This window comes from Trichosurus vulpecula, chromosome 6, assembly GCF_011100635.1.
Source record: "Trichosurus vulpecula isolate mTriVul1 chromosome 6, mTriVul1.pri, whole genome shotgun sequence".
Classification (NCBI taxonomy): domain Eukaryota; kingdom Metazoa; phylum Chordata; class Mammalia; order Diprotodontia; family Phalangeridae; genus Trichosurus; species Trichosurus vulpecula.
This window is the reverse complement of record NC_050578.1, coordinates 69186860-69208211: the sequence shown is the minus strand read 5'-3', so window position 1 is coordinate 69208211 and position 21352 is coordinate 69186860. Positions and strand designations below refer to the sequence as shown.

Below are 21352 nucleotides of genomic sequence, written 5' to 3'. Positions count from 1 at the left end.
CCTTGGCCTTTTTAAGCTATGATCTTTCCCAGGTTTCAGTTTGTCAGCCCATTCAGTGATTTTGGGTTAGGCAAGAAATGAGAAAAAAATGGCCTCTTTTACCTAGTCAAAAAAAAAACCACAACAATTTGAAAGGGGAAGACCCTCAGGATGTCTGGCCAAAACAGAAACAATTGCTATTTACATTCACTATCTCCTCTTCTCCAACATTTTCCCATGTGAACTGAACTAGTGCAAGAGAAGATGAACAGATTTGTCTATGAAACAGAGGTAAACAATGATGTGTTACTGTCCTAATTTAGAGCTCGGATTACAATTCCCAAACAATGTTTTAAAAGGTGGTTAGTAACAGTTTTTTTTGAATAATACAGCTATAAAGCTAAGTATTAGATCTGTGATTTCATTGGTGTTCAGCTAGACAATGGGCTAAATGGTGTTTTATGGGCTGACACGAAGCCATCTAAAACAGTATTTATAGGATGTCATGCTCTAATTTCCAAGTGGCCACCACCCTTGGGTCCTAGGGTAATTCTGTATACCTAGACCATCAGCCTCCACAGATGGGCTTCCTGTTAACACCATAAACTAAATTAGCTCTAAGGAAAAGGACTTGCTCAAATAGTATAGCAAGACTGGCATCTACAAAACATTCCCCACACAAATCTGGGGTGCACTCTCCCACAAATACAATGGGAAGAGTGGGCTTATACTTAAAGAATAATGGTAGTGAGGAATATGTAAACACATAAGCATGCATGCAAAAGAATTCACAACTCCTAGTCCTGCAGGGCCCAGAAAATCTTTCTTTTCTTATATAGCTCCCCTTGGGCATAATTTCTCTTCTCAGCAGGTTTGTCAGCAGGTTCCCAGGGTCCTTTCCTCTCTGCTGACAGGGTCTAGGCTCCTTAAATCTATTCATTCCCTCTCTATACCTGTGTCTGACTGTTGTTTATATCTATGCTCACTCCTGGGTACATTATATCTTACTGGTGGAATAGTCCCATTTCAAAACTACATCACTGATGGGGGAAGTAGAGAGAAAAATTCTCTCCTCCATTCCCTACAAAGCTCCTAGCTTTGTAGTGTCTTCCACTCTAGAAATGCTGAAATTCATCCTGGGCTTAGTTATTTAATTTTTTTTCTTAGCCAATCTTGTTGCTCCCTTTTTGACTCAGTCAGAAAGGATTTGTACCAGAGAAAGGGAATCACAAGGTGTTATATCTTGTTAACATATTAACACTTCATCATATGTCATATTCTATGACTAAATCAACTGATGGGGGTAGGTGAATCACAAGCCATCCCCTCCTTTATATAAGTAAATATAAACTATATACAAAGTAATTTCTGGGTGGAGTGCAAAGATCTAATAAGAAAGCCAGTTTATTAATAGAATAGAGATTTCAGAAGGCACAGGGTGATGAAGACTGAGATTAAAACATTTGTCTTGTATGAATTGGTGGCCCTTCTCCTTGCCAAGGCAAACCTCTCTACATTCACAAATGATGTCCTTCCATGTCATCTTCTCTAGCAGATTGCTACCTCTATGTCCTTCACTCTCTCACTTACCTTCAATCTCTTCCTGTCAATTGTCTGTTTCCCTGATGCTTACAAATGTGCCAGTATCTTTCCCATCCTCAAAAAAACCTTCACTTGATCCATTCTTCCTGCTAGCTATCATCCCAAATCTCTCCTCCCTCTTGTGGCTAAACTCTTTGAGAAGGCTGTCTACAATTGGTGCCTCTACTTCCTTTCTTCTAACTTTCTTCTCAACTCTCTATCCTTTGGCTTCCAACCTCATCACTCAACTGAATCTGTTCTCTCCAAAGTTACTAAGTCTCTTAATTTCCAAATCTAAGTTTTTTCTCAATTCTCATTCTTCTTGACCTCTTCAAAGGTATTGACACTTTTTTTAAACTCTCTTCTTCTTTATAGTCTCTTCTTTCTAGGTTTTCAAGACATTTCTCTCTCCTGGTTTTCCTTCGACTTGACTGACTTCTTTTTAGTTCTGTTTGCTGAATCTTCATCCATACCACACACACTAATCATGGGTGTCCACAGGGCTCTTTCCCGGGCCCTCTTCTCTTCTGTCTCTACACTTTTTCATGTGGTGATCTTATTAGCTCCCATGGATTCAATCATTATTTCTATGCTGATGATTCTTTTTTTTATGCTGATAATTCTTAAAGCTCCTTATCCAGCCCAAACTGTTTGTATCTCTAACTACTTATTAGCCATCTTAAACTGAATGTTTTGTAGACATCTTAAACTCAATATGTCCAAAATTGCACTCATTATCTTTCCCTCCAACTCTGTTACCCCAAACTTCCTTGTTACTGTTGAAGGTACCAACATCCTCATGCCCCAGGCTTGCAAACTAAAGTGCCATTCTTGACTCCTCACTATGTCTCATTCCACCCTCACTCCAGCCATATCCAATCTGTTGCCAAGCCTATCAACTTTCCTTTCATAAAATCTTCTATATGTTGTTGCTCATCCTTCATTTTTGAAGAGGACCAATGACATCACAGAGTGATGTCTTGTCTTGTGCATGGATTGAATTTGTGAGGCAGAGTTGCACAAAGTCTTCAGCCTCATTCTCTCTTTCAGAGTCATGAAAGTCCAGTGGCAAGACAAAAGTCAGGATGACTGGTGATGGTCTGGGATGGAGTGGATGACCTTGCCATCTTTAATATCTGACCAAACTCTACGCATTCCACATTGCTTGTTTCAGCAACCTTCATGGCCTTTGAAACAAATTGTTCCCGTTAACCTGTTCCACTGGGGAAGTCTTTACATGCTGCAAGGGGTAGACATACCCTTAACTCACTGAAGGGTTTAAGGCCTGTTGGTTACTCTCAACCTGGTTTAGCCCAACTGCATAAAAGCTTTTACTGGGGTGTAGCTGCTGCACATGCTACAGCTTCTTGGAGTCACAGATGAGTTGGGTGACAACTCTCCTCTGACACCTTGGTGCAGGCCATTACCATGTCATACCTTGACTGTTGCAATAGCCTGCTGATTGGTGTCCTTGTCACAAACCTCTCCCTACTCCAGCCCATTCTTCATTCAGCTGTCAAAGCAGTCTTCCAAAAGTGACCATGTCACACCCCGTACTCAGTGAATTCCAGAGGCTCACTATCACCTCCCAGATCAAAGTGGGGAAGCAGAATATGGAGAACCTATGAGGTGCTGGAGAATGATGGCAAAGTCCTTAGACTCAGAAGCAAAGTCAGAAGGGGAATGAAACATGGCCAAGCTGGGCCTACCCCAAAAATGGCGGTCCCCAAAAGAACTCACCAGTGGGAGGAGGGAGTTCGTATGGTGGAAGGACATTGCAGGAGGAAAAGGTCCCAGGCACCAAAGGAAGCTCCAATGTAATTGAGCAGCTAAATCATGGTGGCAAAGTCCATAGAGTCAGAAGCTCAGCTTGGAGGGTAAATGAAAGATGGCTGACTTCAAAACCTTTAAGCCAAAAAAACCAATCCTTGATTGTGCAGTGGATGACTATTTCTAATTATCATTATCACAATATCAGTAGGACTTGGGACCTATCCATTCATTCCTATATATGCAATATTGTGTTTAAGTTGTTAAATGATTGTGTAAGTTTTCATGTAATTATAAAATGATGTCCCATGAACAGTATATATGATGATCTCTTTATAGGTTACTTTTTTTGGGGTGGGGAAGGCAGGGAAATTGGGGTTACGTGACTTGCCCAAGGTAAGACAGCTAATGAGTGTGTCAAGTGTCTGAGGCCGAATTTCAACTCAGGTCCTCCTGATTCCAGGGCCAGTGCTCTACTCACTGTGGCACCTAGCTGCCCCTATACATTACTTTTCTATGGATAACAAAGTTCTTTGTCCTATTTTGCTTCCTTGTTTAATTATTTGACTGTCACTGCAAAAACATTCTTCGTATTTTGAAGTTATTTCTGAAGTTCATCCATTGTTATATTCTTGTGAGGACCATAAACACTGACAGTTTGAATTAAGTGTTTTTGGGGAGAGGGACTATCATTTTTTGTGTTTCATGCCTTATTGTTCCTTTAGAATAGAAAGCTTCTCCACGTAACTATTTATAGATTTTCAAAGGTCCCTCAGGGAGAGTCAGTGCCACTGATTGAATTATAGCACAGTAACTTAAATATCCACCTCAGGAATGATAGGGGTCTTAAATAGACAGTCATATTTACTTAGGAAACCTAGAGTTTTCTTAGATTGCCAACCCTCACAGGAAAAGAAATGTCGGGGTGACAGAGCTTAAGTGGTGCTCTGGGTGCTGAGCCATGCTAATTCTCTATACTTAAGATACTAAACCAGCCTGGCAGGAACTATTTAATTAAGTAAAAGTTAGTCTAGTCACTTTGCAACCAAGGATTTCAGGGAGCAAACATATAGCAGTATGTGGGAAGTTAATATGAGCTTCATGGTCACAGCCACACCTCACAACCCCATATCGGGTGGGCTTCCAGATGGTGATTGGTGGACATGCTTGTCAAACCGAGTTTAAATTTCAGTAGCTACACAACAGTCATACAAAACTACAGTACAACACCTCATTACCACTCTTCTTCAAAGAAAAGGAGCAATTCTGGATTTTCAAAGTTCCTTTGAAGACTGTCAAGGTAAGACCAGACATGTTCCTGATACTGAACTATAGCATTTCAAAGATGATTTGCATTTCAGTCCAAGGGCAAATTTGAAGTTTAGCCATTTTTTAAACTTTGACTTGTTCTTTCCCTCATTATAACTTATCAAATCAAGAGAATATAATGGTGGGGGGGGGCGGGAATCATGACAAACTCTGGGAGAATGAATGCTAAATTAATCCAGACACCGTAAAAAACACTGTTTTCTTGGCTAAGCATAGTTAGAAATGAATCTGGGACAAATCAAAAAATATGACAGTTTGTTACCATGTGATGCTTCCAGAAATCTGAGAAAGAAACCCTTCCCTGTTCATTAGGTTGGTATTCTCATGCAGATGAAGCTAAGGTAGCAGGTAAATGCTGGTATTGCAAATAGATTTTCTATCATATCTAGCATCTTTCATGGGATTAAAATTTAAGAATTCAATAAAGTTAAAAATGTATGTGATATGAAACAAATGTTTAAAGCCCTTTTAGTGTTAATAACAAAAGGATGAGATAAATGCTTAACTATATAATTTATTGATTTTATCAGTATTAGAAACAACCAAACTCATAGAGGAGTCACAACTAAGATGTGATTGAATTTCATGACTTTGGAGGTGGGGCATGAGGGAATTCAGAATCTCCTTTTTTTCTTCTGTCCATTCGTGGGACCTTGTTCTCCACACATCACATTGGAAATGTGCTGCAGGGTAATATAGTACAAAGACCATTCTACCTTTTTCTCCCTCATTATGTTGTGAGCTCCTTGAGGGCAAGCAAGGACTATTTTTTGCTTTTTTTGTTTTTGGTATCCCCAGTGCTTAGCACAGGTCCTTAATAAAGATTATTGGTGGACTTACTGACAGACTGGAACTGGATGTCAAAGGCACTGGGTTCAAATAGCACCTCAGTGTGACCTCGGGAAAACCACGGTTTCCTTTAGTCTCTGTTTCCATATTTATTAAATTAAAGGGTTAGATTAGATAATCTTTAATCAACCAACATACATTTAAATACACATTATATTTCATAATCACATTAGGGTGTTGACTTTTCTGGAAATCTATTTGACAAATTTCAGTAAGGCCACTGTTCATCTGTTAGTAGAAGCAAACGGATGGGTATTTTGGTGCTAAGTTTGGTGGAGGATATGCCACCCTCTTCCCTTGATTTTCTGACCATCCTGTCATATTTAACATGCAACTAGATTAGTGTGAAGTTGGATTTGTGCCCACAGCCTAGAAACAAGACACATTTTTAAATATATGAAGATACCAAATTATGATTGATGTTTATTCTACTTAACAATTAAAATTGTACTGTAATCTTTTTTTTAAATAGCCTATTACTGCCGCTAAAGAAGATGAAGACTTTGTTATTTTTCTTCATCTTGGCAACAGCAGAGGCCATTCCGGTAAGCATTTTGGCCCCTCCCAAGCCTGAACCCTACCAGAAGCTTCCTTATAATGTTCTTTACCTTAGAATTTTTGTTAAATGTTTCCTTAAGATATTTAACTTCTTTTGCAGGGGAAAAAATAAAATCTAAACCTTTACAATTGTAAAGCATTTAGTGCAGTGCTTGGCATATAGCAAATGCTGCATAAATGTTTGTTATTATCACTACTATTCAAGATATTATAAAATAACTTACTACTTTTTTAATATTTGGGGATTCAGAATCATGGAATCTTAGAACTCAGATGCTATACCTGAAAAGAAGGCCTCTACAAGTGGACAGCCACTTTGCAGATATCTATTATATCATGTCTCTGGGCCAGTATTGTGATTTGTTTCCTGAATTCCTCATCTATTTTCTCTTTCTGTACAGGTGATCTATAAAATGCCCAAAAGGCAGCATCACTTGTTTCTGCCTCCATTGAGCTTCACCCAAATGCCAACTATACACTGACCTCCTTGAGTTCCTCCATTCCCTGGCATGATTATATTTTACTATCCTTTTCTTTTCAGATAATAGATTCATATTCAGTCTTATCCTATCAAATCTTAGTGATTGTCAAAGTTATCCTCTTGTGTTACGAACACCAGTTCATTTTACTTGTTAGCCTTACTTGGGCCATTTGTGTATGGAAATCTCGGCTACAGACGTTAGTAGGGGTTCTCTTCTTATACTCTGTCTTCTGCAAACTTACGTGAATCTCTCCTACTATTTTTACTACCTGTTGTATTTATTCTCTGTGATGTATAGCTTAGAGGATTTATGCAGGTAGTTTGTACTTTAAGACATGGTCCAGAGATGCCATTCTCAGGCACTATTTTCTTCACCTACTGTTCACTATCCAAATCTGCTTTTTTTCTTCTGAATCTCTTATTTTTGATGGGCAGGAGTGGTGTAAATAACACTGATACTCTCAAGATCTATCTATGGTTTCTTTCTCAAGACTTAACAATTGTTGAGAGTGATTTCTTTAAAAAAGTTATACTTTAAATTGTAACATTCATTTTAAAATTTAATACTTTCCCCAATTACATGTAAAAACAGTTTAAACATTCTTTTTTTTCAAATTTTAATTTCCACATTCTCTCCCTCCTTCCTCTCCCCCTGCATTAAGAAAGCAAGCAATTTGACATAGGTTGTACCTGTGTAGTCATGCAAAGCATTTCCATGTAAGTCATGCTATGAAAGAAAACACAGACCAAAAAACCCCAAGAAAAATAAAGAAAAAGCAACTTTGATCTGCATTCAGGCTCCACCAGTTCTTTCTCTGGAGATGGATAGCATTTTTTATTTTAAGTCCTTCAGAATTGTCTTGAATCATATTGCTGACAACAGCTAAGTTATTCACAATAGATCATTACATGATGTTGCTGTTACTGTACAATGTCCTCTTGCTTCAGTCCATTTCACTTTGCATCAGTTCATGTAAGTCTTTCCAGACTTTTCCGAGAGCATCCTGCTCATCATTTCTTATAACACAATAGTATTCCATTACAATCAAATACAACAGCTTGTTCAGCTATTCCCTAATTGATAGACATCCCCCCAATTTCTAATTCTTTGCCACCACTAAAACAGCTGTTACAAATATTTTTGTATTTATAGGTCCTTTGCCTTTTTATCAATTTGGGATATAGACCTAGTAGTGGTATTGCTTGGCCAAAGGGTATGCCCTTTAGGCATACTGTATCATTTATTTTGAAAATGAATGCTTCACCCTGCTCCTACTCCACCCATTAGGAAGGCAAGCACTATGCTATCAATTACATATGTTAAGTTATTGGAAATGCTTTCTAAGTTTTCTCTGGAAGTAACATTTGTGCCTATGTGAATTACCAGAAGTGAGTAGTAATTATCCATTTTGATAAGTCTTGGAAAGTTTTCTGTCACACTTTAGATAAATGCTCTGAGAAGAGAAAAATTGCCCTTTATTTTTATCAGTGAACAAAAAAATGTCTTAACATTTCTCATCTGAGAGTCACCAATATCATTATTTGTTTCTTCTTCCTCTGATTTTAACTGGATGACTTCTCACCCAGAATCCCCTGTGCAATTACTTCATCTTTTTTTGGGAGTTCAGGTAGATGTTTCTTTTCTGTTTCATGTCTTCTTCTTTGGAAAGAGCCTCTTATTTCTTAGTTTGAAGTGTTCTATGGTCCTTCTTACTACCTTTTTTCCACTTTGTGACGTCATCCTACCTCCTTTCTCTCAACAGATCCAGTGTGTGTGTGTGTGTGTGTGTGTGTGTGTGTGTGTGTGTGTGTGTGTTTTGAGGGACATTTCATTATCATTTTTCCTTGATAACCTGAAGTAGAGAGGTGTTTCATATGCCTCTTCTCTTTCAGCATGGAGACCAGCCTGCTTTTTGAGCCAATTGACACTTAATTGTGGCAAAAACCATAAATACTGCACATTCTAATGAAGAGATAATGGTAAACTTCTTTTAGATGTCCCCCTAAATTTAAACTAGATCCTCTCTTTCCTGCCCTTTGCTTGCATTTGTAACTTTTTGCATTCTTAGGAGGTCTATCAAAATAATTCATTCCTATTCATTTTTTGCTACCCAAGAATTATGTTTAACTATTGTGCCCATCTTTTGTTTTATGCTCTATAATTCTGATTTTAAAATTAATTAAAATACTTACATTTGTGGCAAACACAGGAAATGGTAATAGTGACAGCTGCATTTCCCCCATCATCTCTTACAAAAGAAAAAAACAATTGTTCTAGTTATTGAAGAGGAAAAACCCCAGAGAATCTTGGAGAAATTGACTCAGAGGATTATAGGAATATAGGTTTCGAGTTAGAAGGGGGCGCAGAGGTCATCTAGACCAACTTCCACCTTTTACAGATGAAACAAAGTGAAGTAAGGTAGAGTGAGACAGTCAGGGTCCCACAGGGGCTAACTAAGTGGCAGAGATGTATTTTCAGATATTTGAATATTTGAACACAGGACTCCATAGCATTCTAACATGTCTTGGATTCATATCTCACTCTGTCCCTGGCTACACCTTTTTGCGTCAGTATGCTTTGTCTCTGTACTATGTCATGAGCCTCAGTTGGTAGCCAAAGTCTTCCTTTGGCCCCTTATGATAGCTTGTTTACCACTCAACCACTCTGTCCCAGTGAAGACACTTGTGTAGCCTGTAGTATTTTTGGGCAGAGGGACTTTTTGTTTCTTGTGGATGTGCTAAGGCAGTGAAATGAGGGCCATCTTGTGTGGTCTGGCAATCCCTGCCAAAATATAGAGACATATGTGGGTCCATGTTTAGATGTGGTATAAACCATGAAGTTGGCTAATCCTTCTCCTACTGTGTTGATCTGCCCATCTGAAAGCAATCAAATACCTTTGGAGGCATCAGGATATACTCAAAGATCTCTCTTAGATTCTATCCACCCAAAGCAATGGAGTGAAAAATCCTAAACTAAATACTGGTAGTAAAAGGCAACAGGTAGCTTGGTGACAGGAAGACCCAAGTTCAAATCTGACCTCAGACACTTACCAAGGGACCTTGGGCGAATCACTTAATCTCTGTTTGCCTCAATTTCCTCGACTGTAAAATGGGGATTTTAATAACAACTAACTTCCAGAATTGTCATGAGGATATTTGTAAAGCACTTAGTACAGTGCCTGGTATGCAGTAGGTGTTACATAAATGCCAGCTACTCTTATTGTTACCTCTTATTAAGACTGGAGATGATTCTAAAAAAGATGAAGAGGCTAGCAAAGGGAGTAGTAGCATTAGAGAGCACAGATAATACAAAGAATCTCTTTCCCCAACTACCCATTCCCACCCTTGATTACCATCAGGACAAGGGTGTGATGTCGGTGGTGGCAAACAAATAGAAACAGGGGCCACTAATCCCTACATAAAGACCCCCATGTGACTTGATTTTAAAATCTATGTTTTGATTACTTATTTTGTTAAATATTTCCCAATTATATTTTATTCTGGTTTGGGCAGCCCTCTGGGGTATTAGGAGCCACATGGCCGAAGACCAAATATTTGATGCTTTTGCTCTAGAGAGTAGCTTTAGAAGAGATGGTAGTCGCATTTTTTTAAACTTTTGTTTTAGACTCAAACACCAGAACAGAAATACAGAATAGAGGAAAAAATGTTGTAAAATTAAATATTGTAATTTAAATACAAAGAAAAGGAAAAATAAAGCATGTTATGTGCATAGCAGAACATAAGAGAAATTCAAAATATGTAATGATAAATTTTCATTTCAAGAAAGCCTATATAATAAATATTATACATTGTGTTCAGAGCTATCCATTTTTCTTTGCTTCCTTGGAAGTTTTCTTTTGTTCTCTGCTGTGCACGTTTTACTTTGTTCTTTTTTCACTCTTCCTCCCCTCACCCCCCCACCCCCACCCCAGGCTACAATTAAGTGCAGATATATTTCTCTATAGCTATAGATATAGACACACACATATGCATATATACATACATATATAGACATATACTTTCCGTAATAAATTCTACTCCTGATCTTTGTTTTTATGTTTGTGTATATCTCTTGTTTCCCATCCCTCCTGCTTCCCCTACTTTATTTCTACCTGCTACCTTGCCCTCTCCTCTAGATCCCTCCCTTGTCTTCTCCCCCTCCCTATCCCCACACCATTTAATTTCTTCTGAATTTAGAAGACTTTTATACTCTTCTAAATATATATATATATAGCTCCATCTTAAACCTATTCCTGATGAAAGTGGGTTACCAGAACTACCAGCCCTCCTCCTTCTAATTCCTCTGTATTGATTCTTCCTCTAGCACCTCATTTGTATAAAATAAATACTTTTTTTTAGCTATTCCTAAATGGTTTTACTTTTTAAAGTCATATTAAACTCAGATCTACCCCAATCTTTCTTATGAACTAATCAATTACTAATGACAATACTAGACATACATAAATTTTACATATATAAAAAGTAAATGGTCTGTCCTTACTGAATCCCTTATAATCAGTCTTTGGTATGTACCTTATATTTTTCTTGTCTTGTATGTCAAATCTTCTATTAAGTTAAGGTTTTTTTAAAACCATGTCTTGAAAGTCTGATCAAATGACCATTTTTTTCCATTCAGAATTATGCTTAACTTTGCTGGGCATAATATTTTCAGCTAGAGCCCCAGTTCTTTTGCTCTTCAGTATACAGTGTTCCCAAGACTTGTGGTCCATTAATGTCTCCACTGCTAGGTCTTGTGTCATTCTAATTGTGGCACCGTCATATTTAAATTATTTTTTTCTTAGTGTTTTAATATTTTATCCTTGAGCTGGGGGTTTCAGAATTTGACTATAATCTTCCTATGAGTTTTCCTGATAGGATCTCTTTCAAGTGGTGATCAATGGATTTTTTTTTCTATTTCTATGTTCTCCCTTGTTCAAATGCTTCAAGACAATTTTCTTTAATTATTTTTTGTGTTACTGGATCAAGATTCTTTTTTTGATCATAGCTTTCAGATAGTACAATTATTCTTATGTTTTCTCTTCTTAATCTGTTATCCAGATCAGTTATTTTTCTTATAAGATGTCTCACTTTCCCTTCTATTTTTTCATTCTTCATATTTTGTTTAATTATTTCTTGATCTCTTGTAACTTCATTGGCTTCACCTTGCCCAATTCTAATTTTCAAGGTGTCATTTTCTTCCTTGAAATTCTGGATCTCCTTTTCAAATTGATTGACTTTCTTTTCATAATCTTGTTTTTCTTGGATTATTCTTTCTTTCTTTTTTTTTTTTTTAAGTTTTTCCTCCTCTCCTTCATTTGATTTAAAAAATCTTTTAAAATTCTTTTTGGGCAGGTGACCATTTGACATTACTCTTTGGAAGTTTCTTTACTTTAATATCCTCCTCTGAACATGAACCCTGTTTTTCTCTATTCCATAACAACTTTCTATTGTTGGAGTCTTTCTCCTTTGCCTGTGCATTTTTTTTTAATTAATAGCTTAATTTTTGTAAACACCTTTAGCCCTGGGGTATGGGGGATGGTGCCTCTTGCCCCAGATCTCAGTTCTCCCCTCTAGCCTGGAATCAAAGCCAAATCTCCAGCCTCCTATAAGTGCACAGAGTCAGAGACATTCTGCCCCCCTGCTTCTACCTTCACCCACAGTATGCTGGTTTCTTCTTGCCCCTGCCACTCTTCCCAGCACAGCTGGGTCAGGAATTCCTTGTCAGCAGAGGATCTCTTGATCTTCACCAGTTCAGATGCCCAACTCACCTCATTGTCCCCAGGGTAAAAGTTCCTGTGGCTGGAGCTGAGGCAGCCTCCCAACCCAGCTATCCTCAGGACTTGCCGCTTGTTAACTTGGACCCTAGCATGGAGGTGTTTATACTTCACAGGGATCAAACCTGGGATTTTTCTTCTGATCTTCTTGAATTATCCCATGAAAATCCCTGTTGTGCCCCTATTCTTATTTATTTTTACCTGCATTTTGTTCACCCTAAGGTGCTATTTTTATCTCATTTGTGGGGGGAAATCTTGAGAGCCTGGAATTTTCTGACCAACTCTGCCATCTTCCCAGAATCCTCCTGGTGTTTGCATTTTTGAAGGAAAGTAAAATAGGACTTCTCCTGTCTGTAGCCTTCTGCATGTCTAAGGTGTGTGTGGGTTTGAAAATAACAAATCATAATATGAAGACAATGAGTGGTAACATGCAGAAGCTTAGGGAGAGAAAGACCAGTGAAAAATGGGCAGGAAACTTGTGCAATGAAAGTCACTTTACCTGAGAACATCAGAGGAAGGCAATACAATCAGAGCCAACTATGAGCTGTGATAAAGTGTCATGTTAGAGGGGAAATAGCCCATTGGGAAGGTGCCAGTAAATAGAGATAGATACTGCTAGTAATAGATTCTCAGCTCTGAGTGACCTTAGGAGTATGACTATTACAAATACAGCCACCAACTGTGTTTTAGATTATTGAATGACTCTGCTTATCCCTGGAGATGAGTACTGAAAATACTTCCTTCTTTGCAATGCAAGGAACTATGAGTGTGGGGTATAACATGGACATGATTAATAAGTTGTTTGATCTCGGTAAATTGCTTTTTAAAAAATTCTTTGTAATAAAGAATGACTCACTGGGTAGGGAAAGGGGGAGGGATATATTCAGAAATGAAGTTACATTAAAATGTATCAATAAAATATTTTTAAACTCTTTATTAAAATTATTTGTCAAATTTGAATAACCAGAAGAGGATATTTCCCACTGAGTGTGTGTGTGTGTGTGTGTGCATGTGTGTTTGGGGGGGAGGGTGGTAGAGGCATTATCTAAGAAAAGATAAATCCCCAGGAAATAACTCAGGCCCTTTTTTGTCACAGGCATGCACCACACAAGGATTTCGCTTAGGTGGATCAATATATAAATATAATTTGGAGCTGTATAAATTTTTTAAAACATTTATACGTACTTTAAACTTGTTATGTTTTCTAATCTAAGACAAAAAATAATTTGCTTGTCTTCTACGTGTGTGACTGTTTTTTTATGTTTTGCACAAAATCATTTTGAGAAGATTAAGCATATTTCAAAAATAATTTCTTTAATATTCTGTTTTCAATTTGACAGGTTTCTCAGATCAGACCCCAAGAGAGATATGATTTTGATAGATCAAAGGATTTAAATTGTCCAGGAAAATCAGAAGTGACCAAACAGGTATCATACATTTAGAATGTGTTTTCTTTTTATTCTTTGATTCTATGTATATTCCACTTGAAAATTATTACTTTACTTGAAAATTCCTCTTGAAAAAAACCTCTCCAATCCTTTTCCTACTCTCTATTCCCACTGCTCCCAGCCTAGTACAGGCCAAAATAATTTTTTTCCATGGGTCAAGTGGTACTATAGGAACTGTGTGTCTCCACATAAGGGGACAGGATCATGTGGGTTTGAGAGAGGAAGTACACCTTGGGAAACCATTATGTTTCTAAACTGCTGAAAAGAACATGCTCAGAGGATGTGGGAGTAGCAAAGGAAGAAATGAATCATGGGACAGAGCTGTTGACATCCTCTAAATTTTTCACCTTGTTGCAAAGTCCCAATGGACCTGACCAAGTTATGGTTGTTGTATAAGTACTCCCTAAACCTAGACTATTGTAATAGCCTCTTAACAGGTATTCCCATCTTTACCTTTCCCCCTTTCAAATGCGTACCTCACATCACTGCCAGAATAATCTTTCTCATGTATAAGTGTAGTCATGCAATTCTTCTGTAGTGACTTTCTACTGCTTCTCAAGCAAAATGTCGACGCTCCTCTATCTCATCTCATCAAGGCCCTCCACAATCTGGCATCAGCCAATGGCATTTGATATTGCTCTGTATATCCCTGCCTTTTTGTCTTTGCTCATCCTATTCCCTGTGCCTGGAATGTTCTCTTTTCTGTTGAAATCCAGCCATTCTTTAAAGCCCAGCTCACACAGGCTACCTGCTCCAGGAAGACTTGCTGATTCTTTGTATTGGAAGCAATCCTCCATCTTAGACTTCACATAACCTTTTATTGTGTATTTCTTTTGGGCTCTCATGTATTATTGTTCATTATAATTTTTATTTGTGACATTGCCTTACCTCCAGAGCTGAGTACAGTGCTTTCTATCTAATAGGCTCTTAATAAAAGTTGAATTCAATTGAATTGAATTGTGGTCAAATTGTCATCTGTATTTTGAACTTATGCTACTAGATATTTAAAATAACTGTTCTACAGTGAGGCACTTTCCCCCTTGCAATCTAAACATCAGTAGAAGGAAGGAAACAGGGTTTAGTTGACATCATTGACATTTCCCATAAACTAGGTGTGCTTGCAAATGAGTGTAATCAACCATATCTAATCTGCTTCATTGGGGTATGATTTTTGGATAGTAACATTCCACTTCTTAGCCCAATATAGTGCTTAACATAATAGATGTATAATACATCTTTTGCAACTGGTTGGCTGAGCTTTGAAGCCTGTCTTTGCTTAACAATCAAGAACAAATTTTTATTCATAAAAACTTAAAAGCTAATAGAAAAGTTACATAAAATCTTAGAATACATTTTGAAGTGAGAACAGTTCATTTACTCAATTATCAAAAATCCACAAGATTGTTATTGTTATTCTAAATGAGGGAATCAGAGGACTCTTAGTTTGAATCTTGATTCTGCCTCTAACTACCTATGTGACCCTGGGCTTCACTTCTCTGGTTCTCACTTTCATCATCTATAAAATGAGGAGATTGGAGCTGCCGAGCTCTAAGGTGTCTTCTTGATCTACAATCCTATGACCCTGATCAAATCATTTCTTCTCTCTGGATCTCATTTTCCTCATCTACAAAATTAGGAATATGGCCGAAACTTCTTGTATTCCAAATAACCAGAAACATAGCACAAGCACACTTCCCAAAAGAACATTCAAAGCACTTGTCTTCTAAAAAGAAAGGGGTAAAGTCTCAAGCACATATAGATACTAAGTATATTTGCCATAAATACTTTATATCCATAAAACATTCTTTAAATGTTATTATTTATTCTATAGACAATATATTTATATTATTTTGTTACCGTAAATGTTATTATCTGTAGTAATTCAGTAAGAAAATTTCTTTTCTGATTGACACATTTGAATGATCTTTTAAAAGAAATTTTTTATTCCTTTTAGAAATATGCCCTTCTACATTTTTAATAGCTGATTTGCCTACTTCAAAAACTATTTTAAAATTCTCTGTAACTTTAGTGTTGGCTTTTGATTTTAAATGAAATTTATAAAAACAACAAAAAATTATAAATGTGTATATATGGGTGTGTATATACACACATACTTATATAAATGTGTGTCTATATACACACACACATACATACTCACACACAAGGATGATAACCCCCTTTCCTCATGCTACCTCTATCATATTAGAAGGCAAGCGCTTTGAGTGCTCCTTTGAGAAGTGTGTTCACATTATATATTTCTGATGATATAGAATAATAGAAATTTAATGTAGATTATAACCTTAGAGATAATTCCAACCAGATTTCAAATTTTACAGATGAAGAAAATGATGTCTGGAGAGAAATGATTTGACCAAGGTCATAGGATTATAGGAGAGACCTTAGAAGTCATTCAGTCCAACCTTTTCATTTTATAGTTCCTATAGCTTTTGGAGTCAAATACAAAATCCTCTGTTTGGCCCTTAACGACCATTATAATCTAGTTCCCTCCTTTCCAGTTTTCTTATACCTTATTCCCCAACATGTACTCTTTGATCCAATGACACTGGCTTCCTAGCTATTCCAAGAACAAGACACTTCATTTTTTTTTTTGGCCCCAGGCATTTTATTTTGCTGTCCCCCATGCCTGGAATGCTCTCCCGTCTCATCTCTGCCTATTGGCTTCTCTGATTTCTTTTAAGTCCCAAATAAAATCCAGTACTCTACAGGAGGCTTTTCTCAGCTCCTCTTAATTGTAGTGCCTTCCCTTTTTCAATTGTTTCCTATTTATCCTGCATGTAGTTTGTTTGTACATATTTGTTTCACTATTTTTCTCCCCATTAAAGTGTGAGCTCCTGGAGGGCAAGGACTGTCTTTTACCTATTTTTGTATCTTCACTGCTTAGCATAGTGCCTGGCACGTAGTAGGTACTTTAAATTAAGTTTATTGACTGACTTAAAGATGAAGAAACTGGGGCCCAGAGAAATTAAGTAATTTGGCAGTGTTACACTGGTATTAAGTGGTAGAGCCAAGATTAGAATGAAGACTCCTCTCACTTTGAAATCAATCCTCTTTCCAATGCCCTATACTGCCCCCTTTCTTTTAAATGAATCACTGACCAAAACGTATTTTAAAATTAGATTTAGGATTATCAATTACTACCTAGGCAAGATGGTATAGCTTTTATTCAACTACATATTGTTTATGACCAAGATATTAAATTATTTTTCTTATTTATTTTGCCCCCTTTTAGGATCAGATAATTGTCGATGGCATTGTCAAAGAAAATAATAAAACAAATGAAGAGCTCCCATATCAAGATGAGAAGCGTGCACAACTATATCAAAATGGCAGTAGCAAAGGAGAAAGTGATATTGCTGAGAATGCAAAGATAGGAGAAAAGGAATCTTATTCCAGTCTTATATTAGCCAAAGGAGAGAGTGATATTGGAGATGGGCATGGGAAAATACTGAATCCAGAAACATTAGCAAGAGATAGGAATGGAGAAAACAGCACGGCAAATGTTTTTGAAGACATCGTTTACCAGGCAGGAAATGTAATGAATAATAATAATGAAACCACTAGTGGAAATGTCAATGAAGGGAATGTTACCAACACAAACCAAACTGAAACACTCAGTGTTCAGCAAGAGAATGTAAACAAGAATAGAAGCAATGAAGATGAAGGGAATGGAAACATTGATCAAAATGAGGGTGGTCTAGATGAAGAGCCTCCTTACAGAGGAGATGGAAATGGGAGTAATCAAACTGAGGCTCCAACAGAAAAAAGTGAAGTAACAAATGGCAATGGAGGAGATGAAAGCTGGAATGATATTGATGGTGGTGCTAGTGGCAATGGAGCTGATACCTTCGAAGGCAATGGTTCTGGTGATGATGAGGGAGAAAAAGCAGAGGACAGAAATGAAAGCACTGTTGATAATAGGGATTCAAGCTTTCCTAGTAATGAGGTTGAAGAAAATGGAGATGAAGAAGATGGTGATAATAGCTTAAGCAAAAATTCAAGTAATGCCAATGGAGATGATGACACTGGAGACAAAGATGATTTCCTCAATGGAGAAACTACTTCAAAGAGTGATGAAGATCATGATAATGCAGTAGAAGCTACCATGGAGCTGACTTTATCCCTTAAAGGTGGTAAAAATGAATTAAATGAAGAATCAGGTTCCAATGACATTGGCAGAGACCAAGAAAAGGTAAGTTTTAGAATCATTTTTTTGTCTAGTCAGCTTAAACAGAAACAACTTTTGCTCCAGATTTTTTCCTTCAAATTTTAAAAACTGCATTCTTCTACATTAGCCTTCTATACTACTGGAATAAAAAGACATGGAATTCTTGATGCATTGGCATGGTATAACTTTGGGAATTAAGATTTCTACAAGTTTGCTGAAAATCTTTTTAAAACTATGCTTTGAACAATAAATTCACTAAGTCATTGCTTGCAGAATTTCATAGAAGGGAGCTTAGAATAATCTAGTCCAATGGCATTGGATTTTACAAATGAAGAAATACAGGCAGATGGAGAGCAAGGGAGGGTAAGTGGCTTGCCCACAATTACCAAAGTAGGGAGTAGTGGACCTAGAATTCACTTCTGCCTACTCTTAATCATAATCTGGCTCTCTTTCTACTCTGCCAAAGCCCCTCAGATGCCTCTGGGGCAGAGAATTTGAGGTGACTGTTGAGGAGTCCCTAGAGTGAAGATCTTTCAAGATCAAACAAAGTAAAAATGTCACAAAAATATAAATATAATATTTTAAAATACAAGTTAACATTGTATCAAATTAACTGATACAGTCCAATTTTCACAATTTAATGGTAGTGTTGTTTTATTTACACTCTTTTTCCTCTGCCATTTCGTAGCAGGTAGAAAACAACTCGCCCAACAACACCAATGGTATGGAAACTACTAAAGAAGCTGAGAAAGTAAATGATGCTCTTAGAAGTAAAGGAGATGACATTATTTCTGATAAAGGATCCCGCGATGTGGCAGGGAAGGTTGGCAATGAACCTGTTGGAAACAACCCGAAAACAAAACTTCTTGGCAAAGCTGGACCCAGCAACACTGGCAGCGAAAGCAATAGTGATGGATATGATGAGAGCTATGATTTTGACAACGAATCTATGCAAGGAGATGACCCTAATAGCAGTAATGATGATGCAAAGTCGGAAAGTGAGGATATCAGTAATAGTGAGGGCAATGATTCTAATGAACCTGATGAATCAAATGGTGGTAGCAATGGTAGTGACTCACCAGAAGGAGGAGATGAGGATAGTGATAGTGTATCAGACACTGATGATGATGATAGTGACAGCTCTCATAATGGCAGTGATGATGGCGACAACAGTGATGGAAAAGTAGCAAATGGCAGTAGTGATAGTGACAGCAATGACAGTGACAGTAAATCTGATAGTGATAGTGGTGATAGTGACAGCAAATCTGACAGCAGTGACAGCAGTGACAGCAGTGATAGCAGTGACAGCAGTGATAGTGACAGCAGTGACAGCAGTGACAGCAGTGATAGCAGTGACAGCAGTGACAGCAGTGATAGCAGTGACAGCAGTGACAGCAGTGATAGCAGTGATAGCAGTGACAGCAGTGATAGCAGTGACAGCAGTGATAGCAGTGACAGAAGTGATAGTGATAGCAAATCTGATAGCAGTGACAGCAGTGACAGCAGTGACAGCAGTGATAGCAGCGATAGTGATAGCAAATCTGATAGCAGTGACAGCAGTGACAGCAGTGACAGCAGTGACAGCAGTGACAGCAGTGATAGCAGCGATAGTGATAGCAAATCTGATAGCAGTGACAGCAGTGACAGCAGTGACAGCAGTGATAGCAGTGACAGTGGTGACAACAGTGATAGTGATAGCAAATCTGATAGTAGTGACAGTAGCAATAGCAGTGACAGTAGTGATAGCGATGGTAAATCTGATAGCAGTGATAGCAGTGACAGCGGTGATAGCAATGGCAAATCTGATAGCAGTGACAGCAGTGACAGTAGTGATAGTAGTGACAGCAGTGACAGTAGTGATAGCAGTGACAGCAGTGATAGCAGTGACAGTGGTGACAACAGTGATAGTGATAGCAAATCTGACAGCAATGACAGCAGTGATAGCAGTGACAGTGGTGACAACAGTGATAGTGATAGCAAATCTGATAGCAATGACAGCAGTGATAGCAGTGACAGTAGTGATAGTGATAGCAAATCCAATGGCAATGACAGCAGTGATAGCAGTGACAGTAGTGATAGTGATAGCAAATCTGATAGCAATGACAGCAGTGATAGCAGTGACAGTAGTGATAGTGATAGCAAATCCAATGGCAATGACAGCAGTGATAGCAGTGACAGTAGTGATAGTGATAGCAAATCTGATAGCAGTGATAGCAGTGATAGCAGTGATAGTAGTGAGAGCAGTGAGAGCAGTGATAGTAGTGACAGTAGTGATAGTAGTGATAGTAGTGACAGCAGTGACAGCAGTGATAGCAGTGACAGCAGTGATAGTAGTGACAGCAGTGATAGCAGTGACAGCAGTGATAGTAGTGATAGTAGTGACAGCGGTGACAGTAGTGATAGTGATAGCAAATCTGATGATAGCAGTGACAGCAGTGATAGTAGTGACAGCAGTGATAGCAGTGACAGCAGTGATAGTAGTGATAGTAGTGACAGCAGTGACAGTAGTGATAGTGATAGCAAATCTGATGATAGCAGTGACAGCAGTGATAGTAGTGACAGCAGTGATAGCAGTGACAGCAGTGATAGTAGTGATAGTAGTGACAGCGGTGACAGTAGTGATAGTGATAGCAAATCTGATGATAGCAGTGATAGCAGTGACAGTAGTGATAGCAGTGACAGCAGTGATAGCGATACCGAATCTGATGATAGCAGTGACAGCAGTGACAGCAGTGATACTAACAATAATGGAGGCAACCATCAAGGCAAGACTAAAAACCATACTAACAATGGAAACAACAGTGACAGTGACAGTGATAGTGACAGTATCAGCGAAGGCAGTGATAGTAACCACCTAACAAGTGATGATTAGAACAAAGGCTAGAAAGTAGAAAGTTCCTCTCGTGAAAAGTCCAAGTAATTTCCAAGAAGTAAAAATTTCTACAAAAGTATAACCAGTGAGAGAGAATGAAATGAAAGTCAGCAGTCACCTCAGATACAACTGTAGAAACCGTCAAGCTGTCAGATTTGGAGCCAAAGAAAAGCTAACTCAAATATATTTTGAATGCTTGATCTGTATGTGTTCTAAGTTAGTAGGAGAAAATGTTACATAAATGTAGATTGCTTAAATGTATTGAAATTTCTTTGTGCTTTAACTTAAGTTCAAATGCAAAGTGAAATGTGAAACAACAGTGGGAAAATACTCATTAGGTTGACCATACCTGAAAGCTTGAATCTTGTCTAGCTCATCAAACAGCATCTGAAACTTCATTAATTAAATGATCCAAAGAGTTCTATAGAATGCTTCCCATAAGGAATAACAGATAATTACAAAAAAGTGTGCGGCATTGTCACGTTCCAGAAAGCATGACTTCTGGGTGGCTGCACTCAGAGTTCA

General features: G+C 37.8%; 1 protein-coding gene across 1 annotated transcript; it reads left to right on the top strand.

The window, feature by feature from the left end:
* Window positions 1–3276: 3276 nt before the first annotated feature.
* On the top strand, window positions 3277–20827 carry LOC118854639 (dentin sialophosphoprotein). The gene is made up of 5 exons (XM_036764961.1): window positions 3277–3377; window positions 5981–6053; window positions 13662–13748; window positions 17020–17979; window positions 18644–20827. Exons 1-5 carry the CDS (start codon window positions 3277–3279, stop codon window positions 20825–20827), a joined length of 3405 nt encoding a protein of 1134 aa, XP_036620856.1.
* Window positions 20828–21352: the final 525 nt, after the last annotated feature.